The sequence below is a fragment of the Theobroma umbraticum genome, unplaced genomic scaffold, assembly GCF_002168275.2.
Source record: "Theobroma umbraticum cultivar Fairchild unplaced genomic scaffold, ASM216827v3 scaffold_12.0, whole genome shotgun sequence".
Taxonomy (NCBI): domain Eukaryota; kingdom Viridiplantae; phylum Streptophyta; class Magnoliopsida; order Malvales; family Malvaceae; genus Theobroma; species Theobroma umbraticum.
In genome coordinates, this window is record NW_018397272.1 from 2,154,052 (window position 1) to 2,176,051 (window position 22,000).

Here is a 22,000-nt window from a genome sequence, read left to right on the forward strand (position 1 = left end):
AATCAACTAAAGACCAACATAGGAGTACCTGGTGAGATAGTAAGGTTTGGGGTTAATGAGATCACCTAGGAGAAGGAAGTTGATCTCCGAAGAATTCCAAGCCAACCAATCAACAAGAACATTAACAGATTGAGTGGGAGAAGATGTCATGAGCCAACCTTGTATTAGACTATGACAAGGTAGAGTTGTCAAGGAAATTGAGTCTTTTGTACTTGTAAGGGAAATGTTCCCCTTTTTAACATTGTAATTGCTCATGGTGACATCTCTAGAAATACTTGTTAAGCCCTTAGGAGAAAGACACTTTAGAAAAAGAATATCCTCACTTCAAGCATTGTAATAGCTATGGGTAGAATACTTGTAAAATCTTATAAACTCTTTGTAAGAGATAAGCAGTCGACGAATTGTTGAACTGCCTCACTGGTAAAGATTTAGACAAGTTACTGACTGACTTGTGTGGAAGCGTCCACTCAAGCGTCGCATAAACTATCGCATATTTAAATAAAAGAACGTAGTTCTTGCCACTATAAATACTTGTCAAACATCGACAAAATAAAATGTTTTTAATTTTATCAATAACAATAATAGCAATAGTAATAATAAATCAAATTTCAAATTAAATTAAATAATTCACTTTATGATATTTTCTCTTTCTCCTTCCTTTATAAATATTAAATCTAAAAGTTAAAAATAAAAATAAAAATAAAAATAAAAATCATATATTCAATTGTACTATCAACACTTTGAGCATCTCCAGGAACAACTCAGGGGCTGACTGCAATCACTTCAAAATAGGATTTCCACCCAGTCAACCAACTCTGCTAGCAACACAAGGTCAAAACTATCTATGCCCCATCGACAAAAATCAGAGCTCACCACTGGTATTTGGCAGCCAAAGTACTTCCTCATACTTCTCAGCAACATTGTCCCAGCTGAGGTCTTGCATCATGCCCCGTCTTTGCAGTCCTTCCTAACTCTTTTGGTACTCGCGATAAGTCAATAAGCAGTTCCCCAATGCATGTGTCAACTTGTTCGCATCCGCATTATCAAATGTCCATCCTAGCCCCGACTCTTCAAATGCTTTGAAGGGCTGCACAGTGTCCTTCAATCCACCAACGGCATGAACAACTGGAATTGTCCCATAGTTCATAGCATACAATTGGTTTAGTGCACAAGGCTCAAATCTTGATGGCATGAGTAAAATATCAGCCCCGATAGTTATTCGGTGAGCTGTCTTTACAGAGAACCCAACCCATCCCCTCACTTTGTCACGATGTTGGTTTTCAAACTGCCTAAGCATCTCTTCTAGGTCAGGTCTGCTAGTGCCTAACATGACTAATTGCACATCCTGGCCCATCATCCAGGGAATTGCCTCAGTTATTAGATCAACACCTTTTCGGTGATCCAGTCTCCCAATAAAACCAATCAGTGGACATCTCCATGAAGAGGCAGCCCAAGCTCCTTTTGTAAGACTACCTTGCACTGTGCCTTGCCAGTTTTCAGTGTTTCTGGGGAGTTATTAATATAACCATCTGATTTGAGGTGAACATCATACTGTGGATTCCAATCCTTTGTATCAATTCCATTCACTATTCCCCTCAATTTCCAGTCACTTTCATTATTATCCCATGCAAATCCTAACCACCTTCAGAAGTTTTAAGCTCCCTAACATATCCATGACTAACAGTGACCACTCTGTCAGCTGTATTTAGTCCTGCTGCAAAGATATTGAAGTGGTCACCTCCAACGGGTTCATATAACTTGAAAAGGTCCATGTAGTGTTCTGGAAGATTCACATGGTAGAAATCGTCCACAGGCCCCCTACCCTGGATACAATTATCAGTTAGAACAAGCTACAAAGAAATTCAAACGAATAAATTAGTGAAAGCATTTCTGGTAATAGCAGTCAAAATTTCTTCTCCCAATGATATCCAAAGCTTAAGCAGAATTACATTCTTGACTTAGAATGTTGGGCATTTTGAGAAACAGAAAAACTAAATTATCGTTTCACCCCAGCAAATGTTTTTGGATTCTCGTTCTCCAACATTTCTCTTTTGGAAGATTAATTCACGCACTTAGATGCAACAAAGCAGCAAACAAATCATCCAAGTTCACGGAACAACCATAATTGTCCTAGAGATGATTGTGGATAAGGCATGTAAACTGTCGTTCGTGATTTAAAATAAGTTGTATGCAAGTCCTTTTTTGTTTAATAGGCAATACAAGATGACAAATTGATGTTAATATATAAAATTCTATCTGCATGCAAAAACCAAAGCAAAGAATTAATATAAAAATGTGAATACACTTGGACATCAGTTGTTTATTTCAATGAAGAACAAAGCATAAATATCAAGGACTTGATTCCTTTTTCACTATAAAAGATCATATCAAGTGGCACTGAGGACACACCTGGTGAGCAATATTATGGATAACGAGAACGGATCTAGTGAACGACATCAAACCATTGTCTCGATAATATGCCTTCAAGTACACTGGCAACAAAGCAGTATGCCAATCATTAGCAATGAAAACCAGATTTCCATCTCTATAGCAGACACCCCCACATGGAACAAGCCAAGGAACCTGAAAAAGCCAGCTTCTTCCCGTTATGACACTAATAAGATAATCAAACAATAAGTTACCGGTCATGTGGGCCTTAGAGACCATCCTAACGAATAATTCTGGAATAAAGCAGATCTATATGTTTTGGCAATTGTTTCTAGCAGCTGTTCTGGAAACATGACAATGGTGAGGTCAACAGATGAACTCCACATTACATTCACCACGGTTTATCTTAATGAGAAGAATTTAGAGGCTATTTAAAACCTCACATGATCAACAATCCCAGTCGTGTGATTAATTGTTTTAATTAAACTCCCACATTAAATGTGTAATGCTTTGAGTAACACTAAATTACTTTTCCAGCTACCATCAACTTTTATCCATCTGTTTTCTCTATCATATGTCTATCCTACTCCTACTACAGCTTACAGGGACCGGGCAAATATGTGTAACTAAATGAAATAGGAGTTACGGAGATTACCAAACTGAACCATGGAATAATTCAATTTCTACATAATTTTTAAGGAACTTTAGAAAATTTACCTCAATAGCTGCCTTGCAAAGCAATACCATGCACTTCAAAATATCCTGCACCACAATACTAAAGTTATCTAAGATTCAAAATACTAACTATGGCAATCCAAGAAATGCAATCGAGTCTATTGCACCCCCAAATCAGTAAGGTTACTTCTGTTTTCGTACAAAATATAGATAACATAACGTTTCAAACTAATGTGTAGCAAGTAATTCATGCTAATGGCATTGCAACCACCCCATCACACTAATATAAGATGTTAAAGAAGTTATACAAGAGATTTTAGAAAACTTATAAGTTATAATCACTCTTATATTAACATTAAAATTAAGCCCTTGGCTGCCAATTTTCTAACATTTCTTTTCTCTCAGGTTTGTAATAGATTTGGCACTGAAAGCTTCATGAACAATATAAAAAAAAGTCTTGTAGGTCAGATCTTGGTCAAGAAAAGAGGCTCATTTCAAACTAGTTAAAGAGACTAGGCAAAGAAAAATGAAGAAGACTTGCTTGCATTCACACGTAAAGTCCCATATCAACTACAATATAAAAGCATTAGATAAAATATTAAAATAAGAAAAAACAGCTGGACAAGAGGCGCAGCACCACTAAGATTGTCAACTGTCCTTTGCTGCAATTGTGCTAAGGCTAAACACGTTGCCTGAACGAAAAGGCTGATAGCAGAAAAGGTTGACATAAGTAAAATGTTAAATAACTATGTAGGCAGCAGATAAGTTCTTCTTCTTCAATCCGAGTTTGATATCTTCACTCCCAGCAGAGTATTGAACCAAATACTATCCTTCAACACACCTCCATAGGATCTGTAGTCAATACTCCCAGTTTAGACCTCAGTTCTTCAAATTTGTCCTTGCTTAGGCCCTTAGTAAATATGTCAGCAACTTGTTGATGAGTATTGCAGTAATTAACTGAGATTTCTCCACTCTTTACAGCCTCCTTGATTGCATGAAACTTGACCCTTATATGTTTTGTTCTACCATGCTGAATAGGGTTCTTAGCAATTGCTATGGCTGATTGGTTGTTGATCTAGAGAGTTATTCCAGCAGTTTGCTCAAACTTCAGATCAGACAGAATTTTTTTAAGCCACAGGGCATGGTTTGCAGCTGAAGCTGCTGCAACATATTCAGCCTCAACCGATGATTGAGCAATTATATCTTGTTTTTTTGAATTCCAAGTAAACATGGCACTACCAAATGAGAAGCAGAAGCCACTGGTGCTACGTGAATCATCAAGACTACTAGCCCAATCACTGTCACAAAATCCAATTAATTCCATTCCTTCATGCTTGGTAAACTTAAGACCATATTCCAATGTTCCTTTTACATACCTCAGAATGCGTTTAGCAGCAACCAAATGAAGTGATGAAGGAGATTGCATAAAGCGTGACAGCAAGCTTGTAGCAAACATAATGTCAGGCCTTGTTGCAGACAAATATAAAAGACACCCAATCAATTTTCTATAATTGGTAGCATCAGTATTGGCACCTCCTTCTTCCTTGCACGGTTTGTACCAGTAGTGAGAGGAGTTGGAGTAGATTTGCAATTTTCCATATTGAATTTTTTCAACAATTCTCGAGCATATTTTTGTTGATGGAGAAATATGCAATCTATTTGTCTGCATACCTGACCATCCACCTTATACCTCTTTCGAACTCCTGTATCTTGAGGTTCAGCATAATCAGCATATCAAGGTGCTACAACCTAAGCAAAAAGAAAGGAATTTACTAATGAAGCCATATAAAGTGCCATAGGCATATGTAGGTTCACCGCTGGGTCCAAACATAAAGCGAATGCTTCAGTGCTGAACTCACACTGTATAGAGCATCATAAACTAACAGAGCAAAACAATGGTTACTGGAGCAACTAGAGAAAGAATAGATACAAATATAAAAGTTCAAATCAACTCAGCCACAAATTAAAAGTGATTTGCTTCATTTAATGAGCCCTCTTGGAAGTAAAATACTTCATGTGTTGGAATGCTAAGAAATTCAATTTAACATGAAAAGCAGAAAACCATATTACCATAACCCTGTGTCCACGTCTAGCCAAAGCCTTTGGTAAGGAACCGGCAACATCTCCGAGGCCACCTATAATCAGATTACAAAAGGACAAGGTATATGACACTGCCGGCTCTCTATCAAGAAAAGAGCAGAGAGACTGTCATCTTAGATTATCTATCAAACATATAGTACCTGTTTTAGACCACGGGGCACATTCTGCAGCTACTAATATAACATTCATGACATTTTCATCGGCTAGTAGTGGGAGTTTTTCATCTTCAATTGCAGGATCATCTACCTCACCAACCTCTTCCAAACCTGCTTCAGTCAAATTTTCATTCTCCTCAACTGTAAGTCGGACATGATCAGCGGTTTTCAACTGTTTAAAAAGATCGATATTAGAGGAAGCCCTTTCTGGAGCTAAGTGTTGTTCAGGTTCCTGTCCAACTTCATCTAAAGGTAGGATCTCTGGCACATCCTTCAAAGAGCCAGCCACTCTCACAGGCTTAAACCTCCAAAGCTGTTCTTTATTACAAAACAAAGAAACACCACATGTAGAACCATTCAAAACAGCCAAGCTTTTAATCTTTCTTGACCTAAAAGTTGAGAAAGTGAAAACAGGTCTATTTTCTCTTTTTCTTTCCATGATAAAAGGTGAAAAAGAACCAAAAGAATCAATGGAAGCCATTTATAAAAGGCCGGTGAAAGCTTTTAACTTTCAAATTTCAAGTATACTCCAAAACAAAAAAAGCCGTTGAATAAATGCAACGATGCTATTGGTTAGGATTTATTAAGGTCTGTGTTTCACCGCCAACAGAAGTCTTGTCCAATATAAATCCTGTCTCCCAATTGGGATTGATGGATTTTTTATTTGTAAGTTTATATATGTCTTATGAAAATTTATTTTTTTTTATTTTTTTATTAGAACATGAATAATTATTTTTTAATAAATTTCAATTTTTAAGATTTAAATTTTTTTAAAAATATTAAAAAAATCGAATTCCCTTTTCATTTTAATAAAATTTTTTAATTTTTAATTAATAAATTAATATAAAACCATATATATTATTTAAAAATATACTATTAAAAATATGTTAAGAGTTTAAATTAAAAAATAATTAGCTTTTCAATTTATACCCTATAAGCTTCAATTTTATTAAAAAATATAACAATTTTAAATTTTTTTTATATTATATATATTATTTATAATTAATTTTTAAAAAATTTTATCGTATCTTAAAATATGATACTTTATACTATAAAGAAAAAAATTTTGATCAACGACATGTATATTGATTTAATAACTATGGTAGGAAAATCAATTAGAATTAATATTAAAGAAAAATAACCTTTTTCTTTAATTTTGTGTGATAATGGTGCAATCCATATTGATACATTGCACAAATATTCTTTCCCTTTAATCCTTATAATATTTATGCTAATATTTTCATTCCTTCTTTCCCTTTTCCTTTTGTAATACCTCCAATCTTCGATGTAAACTAAATGACTAAGAATGATTAATAAAATATATTATATCTTAAGTACTTTGGTGGTATGTTGAATAAGCGTAGAGTATAAAGCCAATGTTAGGACACTTAAACTACTTTTATAAGAAATGATGAATTAATCTTGAAATTTGAGGTTTTGATTTAAGTTTTATGTTGTGTTTGAGTATACAAGTATATGGATTCAAATTATATGAATTATTAAAAATGTGATATTAATAGAAAATGAATTTGGGGTGTTAAACTTGAATTTTCGAAAGTTTGGAAGGTTGAGAACTACCTATAAGGGAAAATATAGTAATACATTCTTCAATGTCAATGTATCAATATATTCTTGGCAAGATGAACAATATAAAGCATACAAAAGATTTTCTATCAATACATTCAAGAATGTATCGATAGATTTGATCAAAGATGAACATCTATCGATATATTATCTAAATGTATCGAATAGATTTGAACCAGATAGCACCTAGGGAAAAAGTAACGATAGATTCCCTTCATGTGTCGATACATTTAGGCCAGTGAGCATTCTATCTTAAATATATTGATACATTGCCCTAATGTATAGATAGATTTGATTGAAATTGGTGTAAATATATCAATACATTCTTGGGTTAAGGCAAAACTGAAAAGGGATTTCGGGCATTTTACTCGTTTAAAGAAAAAACCTAACTCTCCTCCTCTCTTTACCCTTTTGAAACCCTAAATCCCAATTTGATTTTTAAATCTAATCAGAGCTTGGAAAAATATTATTGAGATAAGATTAGATCTTTTACCGATTGATTTTTAATTTAATTGACCAAATACTTGGAAGTTTCATTTTTCCAACTTTAGTGAATCTCCCTCGATTTGGTTGAAATTTGGAGCTTAGATTTGTGCAATCCAGCTTCTAAAATATGGGTTTAGTTAATTGTTAAAGGATTTGAGCTTGAATGTTGGATTACTAATATTTAAGCTATTTTTTTAAGTTATGTATTTTTCAAAAGATAGGAAATAATTAATATTTTGATGTTTTGATGTGCTCTAAAGGGAAATTGAGCTATTTGCCTCGTTGGCAAGTTAGAAGATGATTGGAGGCTGAAGTTGAAGCTTGGCGATGTGAACACCTCCAATTTGTCACTATGAATGAGTTAATTTAAAATGCATGTGAAACATGACGCCTATTAAAGGTACTATCAGGATATTATATTAGAAATATATAGATATGTATATGATTACCTACATGTATGTACCTAGGCTAGAGAACAAAAATGTGAATTGTGTGTAATTTTGTGCCTTGGTGAAAGCACTTAGGCGGCCTATATTGTATGAACCTAGACTAGGATGTCTGGAGGAATAAGTTACCTTAGACAACTGACCCTTTGATAAATTATGAGCACTTAATACCTTAGAGGATTAAAGGCACCTAAATGAGATATTGAGCGTATAAATTATTGAAGTTCATTAGATGTGATTTATGGTGTGATGTAGACATATGGTATGTCAAAGGCATGATGACCTTATTTGTGGATTTGCATTCCGTCCAAGAGATGAATTTTGTGACTGTTTGAACGTTGATTTGATTTGAGGTTGAGTAGAGTCCAACTTTTTGTGACTGTTTGTGTGCCTTTAAGGATAGTGGCAAGCAGGGACAGTGGTATTTGTCTCACTAATGATTCTCGCTTGCAGTGCTTTGATGCCACCCGTCGAAAAATACTCCAAATGATAGCAACCATTGGGAGATTATCCCGATAGATGACTTTGTTTCTCCGCCAATTGCTTCGGCACTGAGTGTGATTCAATTCTTCACCCATTGCTTCAATACGTGCGTGATTTCTTCTTCGCCAACGACTTTTCCCTAAGCATGTTTTGTTTTCACTAGTTGGCTACCTTGCGTAATTTGATAATGTCCAGGGGAGAACCACTCTATGATTACGATGTGAATTATGAACAATGTGATATAACCTGAATAGGCTCAGATAAATTTGATCTAAAATTGATATGATACTCCAACGACTAGAGTGTGCCGTGGAGAATGACTTTGAATGGCTTAAAGGATAAGCCGAATGATTTGTATGATGATATTTGGAGACTTTAAGGTTGATAATATGCCTCTAACTTTTGAGATGTTTATTTGAATGATTAGAATGCACCAACAATGCATTAAATATTATTTGTTTAATATATATATATGATTTTGATTATCTGCACCCTTCATTGAGTATTAGTTGACTCGCTCTTTGTGTTCCATATAAATGTAGATAAATAGCTCTTTACCCAATATGTCCACTCTGCCACGTCTATTGTGAGCTTCTGCTCCACATTTGGTATTAAATATGTTTGTAGGCATGATGTGGCATTTGAACTTGTGTGAAGATTGTTATATATGAACCTGATTTGGTGACCAATGTATGGCTTTATGATTATTATATGAACTATGTGCTAAGGGGCAAACTAAGTGTATTTGAATTTAATTATTATTTGATATATGCAATTGAGGACCCTTAGCTATGTATGTTTGATTTTAAACTCTGAGTTTAAACTTTGAGGCTTGCTTGAGTTTAGCGAGCTTACTTGTTAGGTCCGTGCACCGGTCATGGAGCCCCGAGTTGGGTCATGACACCTTTTTACCCCTCCCTTCAAATCTCTTTCAAAAACTCATACTCCTACTCATCCCTAGCTTTGATAAATCCATTTCCAGTCCAAGACACATCGTTCTCAACTTCAACCCTCTCATGGCTAAATCTAGTAGAAAATAATACATATCAATAATTATATTGCATTTAATCAAAGTATCGAAAGCGTATCGTAGGATACATTCCATATATCTTTATAAGCTTAATTCTAAGTAATTATTAAAAAAACATAATTTTTTATTAAAATATGAAAAACTATTTTTTATGAGCTTTCAATGTTTAAGATTTAGATTTTAAACAAAAAATACTAAAAAAATCAAATTCCTTTTTTATTTCAACATGTTAAGTGTTTTTTAATTTTTAATTAATAAATTAATATAAAAATATATATTATTAAGGAATATGTTAATTGATTAATCATCTATTCAATTTACGTCCTATAATATTTAATTTTATTAAAAAATATAATTTTTTTATTTTTTTATTTTACACATATAAATATTATTTATAATTAATTTTAAAAATTGTTATGGTATTTATGATACTCGATACAAAAAATAAAATTTCAATACACAATACATATCTCGATTTAACCACTATAATTCTAATACCTCTAAAGCATTTTGTATTACAATATTGTTATTTATTGAATTGCTATCAATTTATTAAAACCATAATCCTTTTATTTTCATAGACGCAATTAACTAAAGTAATTTTTATTCTTATGCTAGCTTTTTTAAACGGATCAGTCATTAACAATTTATTAATATTATGATATTTTTACATCACTCGAGTAATTTTATAAAAGACATGTTCTAAATTATGAATTCTTCTTTTGACTTTTTTTCATATATATTATGCAGTGATCAATTCTCTATGTTATTTTATTTTGGATTTTTATATATAATTTTAATTCTCAATTTGCTTAGTGGTTACACTTCTCCACATTTTTCTTAAATTTTATTTATTATTACGTGTTAGTATTTCAAAATCTACTCCAATCTTACTCTTCATGTTTACAGTGTATCTCGCTTTACTTGATTGCAACACTATCTCTATGATAAAGAACTCCTTTACAGTTTGCAACACTGCCCCTTAACAATTCTATTTCCTCTTCCCTCGTACATTTTTAGTACACTGAAATGGAGTGAATTGTTGGGACTGGAATGATATATCCTGATGCGATTGTTTAAAAATTATGTGTTTGGACATTATCAACAATCTGTAGCGGTATTGGATGATTCTTTAGCATTTGTTACACTTGATATGAATTGGTATGTGGAACATTATTGGTTTGATATATAGTTGATGAAAGGAAAACAATGGCACAAAATCATGGAGCAAAAAGTTGACAAAATGTATTCTGAACAAGTGATGGGTTCTGGGAAGATTATTTTGTTGTACGAGTATGGCAGGGGCAGTTGATATTACATAACCCTGAAATAAAAAGTTCATCATGTTGCAGATGAGTTTCAATTAATTAGTTAAGCTTTCAGTTTCAATTTTTTTTTTTAATAAGACATCTTTATTTGTTTTTCTGAATTTCTTAATTAAGGTATATATGTGGTTGTTTTCTTTGTTTAAACCGCCAACCAGATTTCATATCATTTATAAAGACCAAAGATCCATATACTGTCAGATTTGCATCCCATGTAAGTATCCATTCTTCACAGTTTTTATTTTGTTTTATAATCGCCACAGGTTTGGAGTGGTCGTGACAGCAGCTTCCAATCATCATCCTTGCATGTACTAATGCTAACATAACCAGACTTTGATCAAATTGTTTTTCCTGTTAGGTTAGGTGGGATCCCTTGGAATGAGGTGTAAAAGCCATTGACTCTGTTGATGTTTATCCAATGGTGAGGTAAGAGCTGATTGAAATCAAGTCAAGATGCATGAAATATTAATTACCAACGCAGTTTCAGGCCGTTGCCTGGGAGAGCTTTGTCATTCATCAAAGGCATATTTGTTCCTGCACACCTTAATTAAACTGTCAACACTGTCTTTGTCATTATCGTGGAAAAAATGAAAGGCAAAATTTAATGGAACATTAACAGGTTTTCCTCAATCCGTTGATTCATTTGTAGCCAAATGGCAGATTCACCCTTGATCACTTCTGTCAATGCTCAAGACAGGAGAGGAGCATAGAGGGATTCTAGGCAAATTTGGTAATACAGTCAGAATCATTAGACAATTGTTCAAACGGATAGCATCCAAGTAGGCAAACAAGTTGTGTATTTTAATGCATAAACTAAAAAGTTAGTTTATTCTATCACGAGGTTTATTCTGAGACAAGTTTGTTCTCTTGAAGACGGTGAAAGTTCCTTCTATATTTCCTGAATTCCGACCCATGGACTACTCTTATTTTATGGTGATTGGGGGACAATTTTCCAATCTTGGTTCTTTCCATGTTGTTTCATTCATTTGTCAATGACCCCCCGCCTCCACCAAGTTTTTATATGCTGTTGAGGGAATTAAGTTAATCAACTGCTAAAATCCCCCACAAACCACCAGGAAACAACTATCAGAGCTTCCTGACATGAGTGTTCGGAATTAACAGGCCATGGAAAAGTACTGACCCTGACGATGGCTTACCTTGCTTCCTGTTGGCTTATCATCGAATCTATTGTCATCCCTGATGGATATTTTCTGAAGTGGTTTTATTTGAGCTTCTATATCCATCCTGCTTTTCTTTTTGCTTGCCAGATTTTCCTATGGCTGAAACTGCTGACAAGATGTATTTTAGTTGTATTCATTTATCCTTTTAGAATCATTTCTTTTGTGTGTTCTTATGTTTATAGATTTTGTAGAAATTGTATCATCTATATCTTCTCCTTTGTTAGAGTTACCAACTTGCAAGTAGTTGAAGAGGTTGGTTCCAACTTAGAAGTGGTAAAATTTTCAGTTGGTAGTCAATATCAGCTTGTTAGCTTGGGTATTTCTTCCAGCATAATACCTTCAATTCCATGCAAGACTAGAGTGGTTGGACTTCAGAGGGATGGATTTGAAGATGCTAATGGTTGTGAAGATAATGAAATTCTTCCTGGAAGAGAGAACTCACATGAGGAAGACTGGAGCTTTTGTCTTCACAAAGACATGAACTCGGACGAGTATTCATCGTCCTTTTGTATCTCTTCTCCATCCATTGATGAAGCATACTTGAATGAATATTCACCACTGTTTAGTTCCTTCACCTCACCATTCATGAAAGAATATTCATTACCACCAGCAGCTTGCAGCTCTGGTTCTCCAGTTTTGGACAGAGAAGTAATAACCAGAGCAACAGATGGGGATGAATCAGAAGAATTCTACAAGAAATACTCTGAAAGAATGGGATGGTTCGATGTGCTAAACTATGACAGGACCTGTGGAATAAGTGGTATCTTTTACTATCTTTTTTCTATTATGCCATATATAGGGGGAAAAGAAGCATACAAATTTATTGCACCAGCTGCGTATACCTGTCGGCCATGTCATATATTTATGCAAAAATGGCATGGCTAATTATTTGGTGTTTGATAGACCAAATTTTTACATGTTGACGGGGGGAAAAGGCCTTGATCTTGAATTATCCTAGTAAAAATTCCAACATGACATAAGTTTTTCTAATAGAATGCATCTTAATGAGATTCAGAGGCACTGACTGCAGTTCGTGGTTCCCTGTTTTAGGTGCAATCTTGAATAAGGAAGAGGGAATACCAAGCTCACTAGAAAGCATCAAGGCGAAGGATTTCTCAATTCCCTACATATCATGGAGCAAAATAGATAAGAAAATGCTCTTAAGAAGTATAAAAAGTGATTTTGAGCTGGTCTATGTGGCTCAATCATGCTTAACCTGGGAGGCCCTCCACCATCAATACAGAAAGGTCAAGTTTCTCACCTTCTCCAACTACTTGTTTTCTGATGATGTAGCAGGGGAATTCCAAAACTTCCATGTACTGTTAGAAAGATTTATGGAAGATGAAAGGTGTTCTCAGGGAAAGAGAGTTTGGAATTATGTTCGAGCAAGATTAGCTTCCAAGAGTCTTCTTCAAGTTCCAAAACTGTCAGGTAATTTTTAAATTCTTCACCATTTCCTCTCTCAATCTTAATTTTTATGTGATCCCATTTTAGTAGTTCATGTTTCCCTAGATTAAAGCTGTTAATCACCATGAAGTTAGTTATAAAATTAATCTGAGATTATCCACATCTAACCATTTAAAGTACACCTTTATTATATAGGAGGACTTTAATATAGTAGCCAATGTCTGTAACTTTGTTGAGATCATGTGGTTGCCATTTTTCTATTGACTCAGACAACGATAGATTGTTTTCACTTTTGTTAATGTTAGATTGACTAATTCAGATGGCCTTCAATTTGTAAAACCCGCGTACTTGTCTAAATAATTATGTCAATTTGTCATCTTCTGTGAATGACATTCTGCTTGAGAAGAAAATTTGCTTCCTGATGTGCCCTTGGATTAGTACAGTAACTAACATCCCAATCAATGGTTATCAAGCTACCTTGTTATGTACGTAACATGATGTGCTGATTTACTTTTTGGGTGTCTTATTACAGGGTTTTTTGAGGATGAAAAGGAAAGGATTAAAGGACAAACAGTGCATGCAAAAGATGTGTCGAAGGCCATAGAAAAATGCATCCGGGCTTTTGGAAAATTTATAGCCAGTGACAGGAAAAGGCTTTGGCGGAAATTTAGAAGTTCATTATGGACTTATCCCCCAGTGGAGGATCCAAGAGACTTAGAGCTGCTGGCTGACCTCACCAGAAGACTTCAAAAGGTATATAGGAAATTTCAGATATAGTAGTGGAAATAGTGTAAAAGTTTCCAGACAAGTTGCTGTTTGACTAAGACTTTCTTTGGTTTTGGTTTTGCTGCAGAAGGAACTATGGTTGAAAGAATTGCAAGGGAAACAAAGGTGCTGGTTTAACAAAGCTGTGAACCCTGTGGAAGAGTCCCAGAAAGAGGCAATATTGTTGACAATGATAGAAATGAAGCTGGTATCAAGGGTACTGCAAATGTCAATTCTATCCACTGCTCAACTCAAATGGTGCCAGGAAAAGCTGGAAAACATTGACTTCAAGAGAGGGAGGCTTTTCAGGACTTCAAGTGGCCCTTTGTTTCCATCTGGTTGATTTTCAAGCTGAATGAAAATGAAAATTCCAACTTTAAGGGTTCTCATTTAAGCTAAAATGTGGTCCACATTTAGAAGATAAGGCTGACCTTTTGTGCACGTGTTAATGTGTATATGTACCATGTGTAAACAACAAAAGCCAAGAGGGTGGCATGTAATGATGCCAGGTTTCTGTAACAACATCAGTGCCTGTTTTCACAGACACGTTCGCTGCTGGCTTTGAATGTAATTTAACTTCAATTTGCGTCAGACTCTTTGCTCATTTGCACTTCTTTAACATCATATTTTCCAACTTAAAAATTGGAAAAGAAATGAGCAGATGGAGATCAAAGAAACAAGGCCCTAAATCTACTGCATCTTAGTCTCATTTGGTATAATCATTTCAGTCCCTACTGCACCATTTTTCTTAAACATTTATTAAACTCCTAGTTGTTGTAAAGCCATGTATGAATACCATCATTTTCACCATTATTAAACTGCTAGTTGTTGTAAAGCAATTGAAAAGTGTTACAGTTATAAACTTGCATTGAAAGTTAGAAATCCATGAATATGGCTTATGCAAATCAAAGGCGGTCATTTGTTCCTGTTGATGTCCCACGTTTTACATTCCTGTGAAAACTAAGTGACCCCGTTACTTTTGTCCTAAACTATGATATTTCTTCCAAAATAAAGACGCAGGAATTTTTATTTTATTTTTTAAAAAGTGCCATTAAATGGCCTATTTTTTTTGTGGTTAGTTAAGCAGAGCCAGCTTATAAAGAGTCTTCTCTCACAAACATGTCTATAGAGGTGTGCAGCATCACCGCTTATAAGAAGCTCAGGACCTCCCATTCCTATCTGATGTGGGATTGAGGCACTTTCCTTATGACACTCTCACCCACCCGAATCGGCAAACGTCCTCGCTGCCGTCGGCCACCCTGCCTACCCCATTGGACCCCATCGAGCCAGTCCCACCGGGATGGACGCTTGGCGTGAGTCAGAACGAGGACCAGTCTACTCTGATACCACTTTGTCACGGGATCATTACTCTCTTCCCCATAAACATGTCTATAAAGATGTGTAGCACCATCGCTTATAAGTAATCCAAGACCTCCCGTTTCTGCCTGACGTGGAATTGAGGCACTTTCCTTGTCACACAGAGCTCTAGTAAAGTGTGGTTTCTGCTCCCAAATTCTCAGCCATCACAAAGCGTTTTGCTCTTATGATTTCCCGGTTTTTGGGACCCACTTTACCTACCCTCCACAGGCATTTTGCTCTTGTTTCCATGGTTTTGCATCAATTTCTGGTGTAAAAATCTATACTTGTCCACTTTATAGTTTGTCAATCACCCTTTTCTTCCGTTGGGAATTCTCGAATCCTATTTTCCTCATTTAGGTTCTTTTCATTTCTCATAATTCTCATCTGGGTTATCTCACTCTCATTCTTTCAGTAAAACTCTGTTCTTGTTTGCCAAAGCGAGATTCTTTTTTCTTGGTTTTTAGTTCTTCCCACTTCCCAAATTATCTTGTGGTTGCTAATAAAGAAACTTCTTTTTTCGATCTTTTTGGTTTATCATCAGACATAGTGTCTAGCGCCGGAAAATGGCTTACATTGCTTCTTCTTCTTCACCTTTTATCATTGAAAGCAAAAGAGAAAATAGACCCGTTTTCCCTTTCTCAACTTTTAGGCCAAGAAAGAGTACAAGCTTGGCTGTTTTGAATGGTTCGACATGTGGGGTTTCTTTGTTTTCTAATAAAGGACAGCTTTGGAGGTTTAAGCCTGTGAGAGTGGCTGGCTCTTTGGATGGTGTAGGTGGCGGCGGTGATGACTCGGAAGATACATTTCAGGCTACTATTGAGAAGAGCAAAAAGGTTCTTGCTATGCAAAGAGACCTACTTCACCAGGTACTTTTTTGGCATACTTCTTGTTTTCCTCGGAAATCTTAGTTTTGGATTGTAAAGGTTATGCTTTTCATTGAGATGTTGCTTGTGGATTAAAGATGAGTCTTTAATGTAAATGATAGTTGTTTTATTTTCTGGGTTGTTACTGCTTCTTTGTTACTTTCTTGAATGGACTTTATGAGTGTTAGAGTTTGCAGAATGTAAAGATGAAAAATGTGATAAGGGACTTATGACTATAATTCTTTCTGGGTTTAGAAACTTTGAATCCTAGACCTAACTTGTGATGGATACTCCATCGAATTAATAAGGAAGAAAAAAACTCTAACTAATAGGCAGTACCTTTTGTAGCTTTCTTGAAGTATATGACAAGATACTATCATTATTGATTCAAGACGATTTTGTTGGAATCACATTGCTGATGAGGTTCCGTTGTGGCCTAGTTTCTTGCCACCTTAAATCTAATTTTTACTCTACAGCCTTCTAAGTTTGCAAATTTACATTGATAAAGGGTACTGCACTCATATGTGGTCTCGAAAACATCTATTTGCTCAAAGTGCTTATGTCATTGCAGAATAAGTACCTCTTTTCTTCCAACATTGAACTTCTTAGAATTAATAGTAAAAAAGCAGCAAGCATTGGTATTTTTGTTACTTGGTGTCTATTTGGTATGTTCAACGACAGCATTCAGCAGTATTTTTTTTTAGGTACTCAGTATGGATTTATATCTTGGTTCACTCAGCATTTTGAACTCTGAACTTCATGTTGCTACCACCGTACAAAATTTGGTAATGAAAACCTTTTAGCTTATGGAATAATGTTAACCAGCTTTATGAATGAGTAAATTTGTGATGTCCATTCTTGTTCACTATAATTCTAGTAGTCAAATCTTATCTTTCAAGAGATATAATCACTTCATCTTGCTGTTTTTAGTAATAAGAATTGAAATCTTAATGGTGTTATCAGTTTTCCTTATCCATGGCAGATTGCAGAAAGAAGGAAATTGGTTTCATCCATAAAATGTAGCATTACTGACCAAGATGAAGATGAAGTTTTTCATGAACAGAGGGATAACTGTCTTCCCAAGGTGGATCTTACTTCAAGCAGCTCTGACAAAATGGATGAAAACAACAATGGCAGCATTCTTTTGAGCAGTCGTGTTAATTTAACCATGAAGGATGTACCAGAGATCCCACTTCCTGATGAAGTTGGACGAGAACCTGAACAACACTTGGCTCCAGAAAAGGCTTCCTCTAATATAGGTTCTTCCAAACAGTTGAAAACCACTGATCATAAACCATTAAAGTCTGATGTGCTTCCTTCTTATCTCTCAAGTTCCTCTGACACTGCCCGACTTGCAGTTGAAGAGAATGAAACTTTGACTGAAGCAGGTTTGGAAGAGGTTGGTGAGGTAGATGATCCTGCAATTGAAGATGAAAAACCCCCACCACTAGCTGGTGCAAATGTCATGAATGTTATATTAGTAGCTGCAGAATGTGCCCCGTGGTGTAAAACAGGTAATATATCTTTGACAGATAATCTAAGGGTACAGTCTCTCTTTTCTTTTCTTGATAGAGGGATGGCAGTCTCATATACCATGTCCTTTTGTATATAACTCGGAGACTGATGTAGTCTTGTTATAGGTGGCCTTGGAGATGTTGCCGGTTCTTTGCCAAAGGCTTTGGCTAGACGTGGACATAGGGTTATGGTAATATGTTTTTCTGCTTGTTATGTTAAATTGAATTTCTTAGCATTGCAACATATGAAGTATACTCTATATACTTCCAAGAGGTCTCATTAAATGAAGCAAATCATTTTTAGTTTGTGGCTTGAGTTGAACTTTTATATTTGTATATATTCTTTCTTTAGTTGCTCCAGTAGCCATTCTTTTACGCTGTTAGTTTATGATCCTCTATACCGTTTGAGTTCGGCACTGAAGCATTTGCTTTATGTTTGGACCCAATAATGAACCTACATGACACTTTATATGGCTTCATTAGTAAATTCCTTTCTTTGTGCTTAGGTTGTAGCACCTCGATATGCTGATTATGCTGAACCTCAAGATACAGGAGTTCGAAAGAGGTATAAGGTGGATGGCCAGGTATGAAAGAGCTAGTACATATTGTTGTAAATTACTTTGCATTTGATTGTTAACCAACATAAGCTAATTCGACAGCATAATCTTGATGATATGTTATTTGCAGGATGTGGAAGTATCATACTTCCAAGCCTATATTGATGGTGTGGATTTTGTTTTCATGGATAGTCCGATGTTTCGCCATATGCAGAATAACATATATGGAGGAAACCGACTGGTAGGATATCTTTTCTTGTGCTTGGTTATGATTGGTTAATAATTAGGATAATCATTATTGTAATGAGGCCTTGCTTTAGGTTGATTCCAGAATACATCTGCTATGTTCTTAACGTGCCAAATCTATTACAAACCTGAGAGAAAAGAAAAGTTAGAAAATTGGCCACAAAGTGCTTAATTTTAATGTTAATGTAAGAGTGATTATAACTTATAAGTTTTCTAAAAACCCTTGTATAACTTCTTTAACATTTTATAATAGTGTGATGGGGTGATTGCAGTGCTGTTAGCATGAATTGCTTGCAACACATTAGTTCAAACATTATGTTTTTTAATCCATATTTTTGTATGAAAACAGAAGTAACCTTACTGATTTGGTAATGCAATAAACTCAATTGCATTTCTTGGATTACCATAGTTAGCATTTTGAATCTTAGATAACTTTAGTATTGTGGTGCAGGACATTTTGAAGCGCATGATACTGTTTTGTAAGGCAGCTGTTGAGGTACAATTTCTAAATTTCCATCAACATTATGTAGAAATTGACTTATTCCATGGTTCAGTTTGGCAATCTCTGAAACTCCTATTCATTTAATTCCACATATCTGCCCAGTCCCTGTAACCTGTAGTAGGATCGACATATGATGGAGAAAATAGATGGATCAAAGTTGATGGTAGCTGGAAAAGTAATTTAGTGTTACTCAAAGCATCACACACTCAATGTGGGAGTTTAAATAAACAATTAATTACAAGATTGGGATTGTTGATTGTGTGAGGTTTTAAAAGCCTCTAAATTTGTCTGATTAAAATAAACCGTGGTGAATGTACTGTGGAGTTCATCTGTTGACCTCACCATTGGCATGTGTCCAAAACTGCCAAAACTGCCAAAATTATATAGGTCTGCTTAATTCCAGAGTTATTCTTTAGGATCATCTCTATGATCCACATGACTGGCAACTTATTGTTTGATCTCATATGTAAAGAGACTTTTATATGGCTCTAGTCAAAGAAACATATTATAGATGGGTGTACCATGGAAAGTAAATGATGCTTCTTTTTTCCCATACTAGAATGATCTTACATAGATAATTCTTGGTAAACTTTAAGGTTATCGTGAGACCACTTTCTTCTTTTCTGGCATAGCCTAATTTTTGGTTGAATATAATTGATTGATTATCTTGTTAGTGTCATAACATGAAGAAAGTGGTTCGTTCAGGTTCCTTGGCATGTTCCATGTGGGGGTGTCTGCTATGGAGATGGAAATCTGGTTTTCATTGCAAATGATTGGCATACTGCTTTGTTGCCAGTGTACTTGAAGGCATATTATCGCGACAATGGTTTGATGTCGTTCACTAGATCTGTTCTCGTTATCCATAATATTGCTCACCAGGTGTGTCCTATGTGCCATGATAATTCACTTGGTGTGATCTTTTATTGTGACAAAGGAATCAGGTCGTTGATATTTATGCCTTGTTCTTCTTTGAAATAATGATGTCCAAGTGTATTCACATTTGTATCTTAATTATTTGCATACAGATAGAATGTTTGTATATTAATATTGATTTGTCATCTTGTATTGCCTATTAAACAAAAGAGGACTTGCATAGAACTTATCTTAAAACACGAATGACAGTTTACATACCTTAACTACAATTATCTCTTGAAGTTGGTTCACATCAAGGACAACTATGGTTGTTCCATGAACTTGGATAATTTGTTTGCTGCTTTGTTGCATCTAAGGCATGAATTAATCTCCCAAAAGAGGGAGAATGGAGAATGAGAATCCAAAAACATTTGCTGAGGTGAAAGGTAATTTAGTTTTTCTGTTTCTTACAATGTCTAACATTATAAGTCAAGAATGTAATTCTGCTTAAACTTTGGATATCATTTGGAGAAGAAATTTTGACTGCTATTACCAGAAATGCTTTCATAGATTTATTTATTTGAATTTCTTTGTAGCCTGTTCTAACTCCTAAGTTGTATCCAGGGTCGGGGGCCTGTGGAGGATTTCCGCTATGTGGATCTTCCAGAACACTACATCGACCTTTTCAAGTTACATGACCCCGTTGGAGGTGACCACTTCAATATCTTTGCAGCAGGACTAAAGACAGCTGACAGAGTAGTCACTGTTAGTCATGGATATGCTTGGGAGCTTAAAACTTCTGAAGGTGGTTGGGGTTTGCATGGGATAATAAATGAAAGTGACTGGAAATTGAGGGGAATAGTGAATGGAATTGATACAAAGCACTGGAATCCACAGTATGATGTTCACCTCAAATCAGATGGTTACACTAACTACTCCCTGGAAACACTGAAAACTGGCAAGGCACAGTGCAAGGCAGCCTTACAAAAGGAGCTTGGGCTGCCTCTTCGTGAAGACGTCCCACTGATTGGTTTTATTGGGAGACTGGATCACCAAAAAGGTGTTGATCTAATTGCTGAGGCAATTCCCTGGATGATGGGCCAGGATGTGCAACTAGTCATGTTAGGCACTGGCAGACCTGACCTAGAAGAGATGCTTAGGCAGTTTGAAAACCAACATCCTGACAAAGTGAGGGGATGGGTTGGGTTCTCCGTAAAGACAGCTCACCGTATAACTGCTGGGGCTGATATTTTACTCATGCCATCAAGATTTGAGCCTTGTGGATTGAACCAACTGTATGCTATGAACTATGGAACAATTCCAGTTGTTCATGCAGTAGGTGGATTGAGGGACACTGTGCAGCCCTTCAAGCCATACGAAGAGTCAGGGCTGGGGTGGACATTCGATAGTGCGGATGCAAATAGGTTGATACATGCATTAGGGAACTGCTTGTTGACTTATCGCGAGTACAAAAAGAGTTGGGAAGGACTGCAAAGGCGGGGTATGATGCAGGACCTCAGCTGGGACAATGCTGCTGAGAAGTATGAGGAGGTCCTTGTTGCTGCCAAATACCAGTGGTGAGCTCTGTTCGTTGTCAACGGGGCGTACATAGTTTTGACCCTGTGTTGCTAGCTGAGTACGTTGACTGCAGCAGCGCCTGGGCCTGTTCCTGTTCCTGTTCCTGTTCCTGTTCCTGAAGATGCTCAGCATTTTTTTTCTTCAGTTTTATGTGTTAAAAGATTGGCTTAGTATTTCATTTGAGACCCTCTTCCTCTTCTGTTGTACAAAAGATCACCTGGCCAAATTTTGAATAAAAAATCTAAAATAGTTTGACCTCACCATGACGAAACTTGAATTCGAATTGTAATTAAATGATTCTGTTTAAAAATGAGTAACTAAATAAATAATAATATTTTTTAAAGTAAAAACTTTTAAAATTTTAAAAATATTATTATTATTTATAATTAGTACACCATTATGTAAATCATATTTCTCAGCATTAAATATTGGAATGGGATTATGAAACTAATTTAAGATACACTAAATACGAATATGAAATGATTTATGCTGCTAACCCTTATT

General features: G+C 35.5%; 2 protein-coding genes and 1 pseudogene across 3 annotated transcripts; 2 read left to right on the forward strand and 1 right to left on the reverse strand.

The window, feature by feature from the left end:
• Positions 1–585: 585 nt before the first annotated feature.
• On the reverse strand, positions 586–5,799 carry LOC110426818 (granule-bound starch synthase 2, chloroplastic/amyloplastic-like; annotated as a pseudogene). The gene is made up of 8 exons (XR_016351970.1): positions 5,304–5,799; positions 5,134–5,198; positions 4,574–4,812; positions 4,232–4,529; positions 3,905–4,138; positions 3,106–3,150; positions 2,410–2,583; positions 586–1,823 (listed from the first exon to the last, which is right to left on the reverse strand). The product of XR_016351970.1 is annotated as a granule-bound starch synthase 2, chloroplastic/amyloplastic-like (transcript).
• Positions 5,800–11,543: 5,744 nt separating this feature from the next.
• Positions 11,544–14,800, forward strand: LOC110426618 (uncharacterized). Its single transcript, XM_021441870.2, has 4 exons — positions 11,544–12,613; positions 12,904–13,284; positions 13,793–14,013; positions 14,114–14,800. Exons 1-4 carry the CDS (start codon positions 11,821–11,823, stop codon positions 14,366–14,368), a joined length of 1,650 nt encoding a protein of 549 aa, XP_021297545.1. The 5' UTR covers positions 11,544–11,820; the 3' UTR covers positions 14,369–14,800.
• A 717-nt stretch (positions 14,801–15,517) lies between these two features.
• Positions 15,518–21,756, forward strand: SS2 (starch synthase 2). Its single transcript, XM_021441869.2, has 8 exons — positions 15,518–16,250; positions 17,230–17,761; positions 17,888–17,952; positions 18,268–18,345; positions 18,449–18,559; positions 19,016–19,060; positions 19,772–19,945; positions 20,543–21,756. The coding sequence occupies exons 1-8, from the start codon at positions 15,948–15,950 to the stop codon at positions 21,497–21,499; spliced, it is 2,265 nt and encodes a 754-aa protein (XP_021297544.1). The 5' UTR covers positions 15,518–15,947; the 3' UTR covers positions 21,500–21,756.
• The last annotated feature ends 244 nt before the right edge of the window (positions 21,757–22,000 follow it).